Raw genomic sequence first — 3,812 nt, 5'->3', positions numbered from 1 at the left:
GACCGCAAAAGTTTTTGATATCGAGATGTCATAGCAGAACTAAGCTGACTATAAACAACAGAACTGATTGCGTTTTGATAAAACGAAGCAAAGCGAGTGGAAGGCGATGATAATCAAGTATTACTACGTGAAAGGAAACCATCATATGACTTTGATTGTCAGAATTATATGCAATCGTCCAGGTATCCAGTTCAAGGGCCGTTGTATTTCGTGGCGCATGGATTACGTATTATATAGAACGTTCATCAGCCATCTATGTTTGAATCTGACGGTATTCTATTCGAAGATAACAACGATTACACGTGCTCTTCTCTAGCTTCTAGGCAAAGGCGCCCCCGAACTCCTTTGACCCAGCGATCAGTAGCCACGAACCAGCCACGCTATAAGAGCGGATCTATGCTTCATGCAGAGCACGTCCGGCTAAAGAAAGCCTGTTATTTGTTTCAGCAATTTTGATAGCAGAAGAGTTAACAATATTCAGCATCCTTGCATTTAAATTCTATTATAGCTCAAGGTTAAAAATCCCTTAGATCAGAGATGCAGAAATCGAAAAACCCATCTGCGCTTGTTGTCTTAACGTCAATAATACTTCTCGTTGATGTTATTGCCGTGGCACTTGGGGCTCCGGTTTATTCGAGTGAAAGCTATGACGACCCTCGTGGTGGGAAATCGGTGTCTAGTTCAATAAGGTCCGTTTGTAGGCAGACACGATTTCCTGAACGTTGTGTCTCGTCATTAGCTACATACGCTGCATACGAGACGGCAACGCTTGACAATTTGATGGATTTGATAATGAAAGAGAGTATGGAACGGGTACAACATGCTCACGATTTTGCTATGAGTTTAAACAAAAATATCATGAATGGAAAAGAACTTGCAGCATGGCAAGACTGTGCCCAACTTTTTCAACATACGATTGATCATCTCAACGTTTGCTTGAGTAACAATTCAGTCAAGAAAGACATCCCCATTTGGCTCAGCGCAGCCTTGACAAATCAAGACACTTGTTTAAATGGTTTCCGTGATTTCAATTTAACAGCTACGAGTAGCATAAGCCCTCTGCTGTCTTCAAGAGTTCTTAATGTGTCAGAATTATTGAGCAACTCCCTTTCCATGTACAAGCTTTCCAGCAGCTCTTCTGACACCTTGAAAAACCGCCGTTTGTTGAGTTTTAAACCGAAGGAGGAATTCCATTCTCACTACGGTCGCACCGAGAAAGATGGATTTCCCGAATGGTTATCAGCAGCAGATCGAAGACTGTTACAATCATCCAGCCTTGCCAGCCAAGCGAACGTGGTGGTTGCCGAAGATGGTTATGGTAATTATCGGACCATCACTCAAGCAGTAAACGCTGCGCCTCAGAAGAGTAATAAAAGGTATGTCATCTACGTCAAGACCGGAATTTATAACGAGAATGTCGAAATATCGAAGAAGATGACAAATCTGATGTTCATTGGCGATGGCATGGATCGAACGGTCGTCACCGGAAACAAAAACGCTCAAGATGGTTCAACTACTTTCAACTCTGCAACTTTCGGTAACCATTTAACTCTATGGATTTCTTAAAATTTTGATTATATTATAGATATGTGCTTATATACAATTCTCAAATAATCATTTAAATCTATGTGATTGCTATGGATCTTCTTAAAATTTTGATTATATTATAGATACATGTTTATGTACAATTCTCAATTTCAGTGTCTGCTGTCCTTGTGATCTTAAACGACTAATTGTTTGTGGATAGCTGTTTCTGGAAATGGATTTATTGCGAGAGACATGACGTTCCAAAACACAGCGGGAGCTCAGAAGCACCAAGCCGTGGCACTTCGAGTAGGCGCAGACCTCTCGGTGGTGTATCGTTGCAGTATCAAAGGGTATCAAGACACTTTATGTGTTTACTCCCTTCGCCAATTTTACAGAGAAGTAGATATCTATGGCACCGTTGATTTTATCTTTGGCAACGCAGCCGTGGTGATCCAGAATAGCAATATCTTCGCAAGAAGACCCATGAACCAACAACAGAACACAATTACAGCTCAAGGAAGAACGGATCCCAATCAAAACACTGGAATTTCCATCCAAAATTGCAAGGTAAGTGCAGCTTCTGATCTTCTAGCGGTTGAAGGGTCCATCAAAACATACCTGGGAAGGCCGTGGAAACAATACTCTCGAACTGTCTTCATGCAGTCCGCTCTCGATGACTTGATTGATCCTGCCGGTTGGCTGGAATGGGACGGAAATTTTGCGCTTCAAACATTATACTATGGCGAGTACATGAACACAGGGGTCGGTGCAGTAACATCAAAATGAGTCAGTTGGCCGGGATTCCATATCATCACAAGCGCCACGGAGGCGGCCCGATTCACAGTCGGTCAATTCCTTTCTGGTAATTCATGGATTCCAGCTACAGGGGTTGCTTTTACGTCGGGATTGAATTGATGATATTTTTGTAAAATCGCATATTTCATTATTATTTTAATGCCACAATAAGTTTCTCCATTGAGTTGCCATGGAAGAGCAAAGGAAGATGCTGTCGTTGATAACAGCCATCTATTTCGGTTAACACACCCATAACAACGAAGCCATGTTGATGTACATGGGACGTTAAATATTTTTCTTAATTGTATTTCAGTTTAATTTAGAATGCCTAAGACCCTCCGATTTCAAGAAGTTGTGAATGGTAGTTATAAGTGTTTTCATATTTATTATGAAGATATTTTTATATAATAATATTTTTACGATAATAATCGCGATGATGGTGAATGTCTGTAAAATCAGAATAAAAGAGGTGAGTAAAATTTTAATAAAAGTTAAAGCATATGAAAAAATATAATTTAATATAACAATAATGTTAATTTGGTTTTTTCTTACCATTCATTTTAAATATTATGTTCGTCCAGAGGGTGTATAATTCTTTAAAACATTTTGTTATTTATTTGATATTATTAATTTTAATTCGTATTTTAACTATTTATTGTATTTTCACATTTTTAACTTCTAAAAATAAGCTATATAATAGTTAATTTTAAAATTTAAAATGAACATATTTACTATATTTTCACATTTTTGATTGTGAAATGCGTGAAAGGTAAGAGATAGTAATTATTTATTTATTTATTTTAAAAGTTTTTATCCCAAGGATAATTTTTATATTTATGAAAATATTTTTATAAAAATGGATAATATTTATATTTATGAAAATATTTTTATAAAAATAATTTTTTTTATATGATATCTTTAATAATTAGAAGTAGTTTTCATGTTATAAATCTTTAATCACATATGTTTTGAAATTTTTTTATTAATATTAATATTCACACAAATTAAAATATATATGAACTAAGTTTATTAAATCCTTTCAATATTATACTTTAGAAAGATAGTTAAAGTGTTTAGAATATCTTTGTTTTTCAAAGAAAGAGGCATATACGACACCAAAGGTAATATTTTGGATATAATCATAGTATTAGGATTAGAACATGGAAATCATAAATATTTTAAATACTACCATAATATTGGGATAAAATTATGGTAACTATAAAGTGTTAAAAAACATTATTTTATATATATATTAAATGATAATAATTATGTATATAAAAGACATTATTTTATAAATCTCTTTTAAATTAAAATTAGTTACATCCCTTTGAAGAACTATATTTAAAGGAACATGTGACCAAGAACAAACCACCTAAAATTTAAGCAATGAAAACAGGAGATGTCTTGGATTGAGTTACATCATTTTAAGAACTTATAATAACTTATAATAGAACACCATGATATTAATCTAAACCAACCACTCCCCCACT

At 35.0% G+C, this 3,812-nt stretch overlaps 1 protein-coding gene across 1 annotated transcript; it reads left to right on the top strand.

Annotated features, from left to right (window-relative positions):
* The first annotated feature begins 429 nt into the window (after window positions 1-429).
* On the top strand, window positions 430-2,640 carry LOC149224079 (pectinesterase-like). Its single transcript, XM_089383482.1, has 2 exons — window positions 430-1,537; window positions 1,748-2,640. The coding sequence occupies exons 1-2, from the start codon at window positions 538-540 to the stop codon at window positions 2,311-2,313; spliced, it is 1,566 nt and encodes a 521-aa protein (XP_089239608.1). The 5' UTR covers window positions 430-537; the 3' UTR covers window positions 2,314-2,640.
* The last annotated feature ends 1,172 nt before the right edge of the window (window positions 2,641-3,812 follow it).

The sequence above is a fragment of the Pinus tabuliformis genome, chromosome Q (genome assembly GCF_031772625.1).
Source record: "Pinus tabuliformis cultivar Carrire ecotype Pingquan chromosome Q, CPIR1, whole genome shotgun sequence".
NCBI lineage: Eukaryota > Viridiplantae > Streptophyta > Pinopsida > Pinales > Pinaceae > Pinus > Pinus tabuliformis.
Note: the sequence above shows the minus strand (reverse complement) of the source record. Positions and strands in the feature narration are given on the sequence as shown.

Bases quoted from the DNA above. Each gene is read 5' to 3' on its own strand.
- LOC149224079 (XM_089383482.1), top strand. From the start codon at position 538: ATGCAGAAATCGAAAAACCCATCTGCGCTTGTTGTCTTAACGTCAATA. The intron at 1,538-1,747 runs GTAACCATTTAA...GTTTGTGGATAG, and splicing joins TTTCAACTCTGCAACTTTCG to CTGTTTCTGGAAATGGATTT.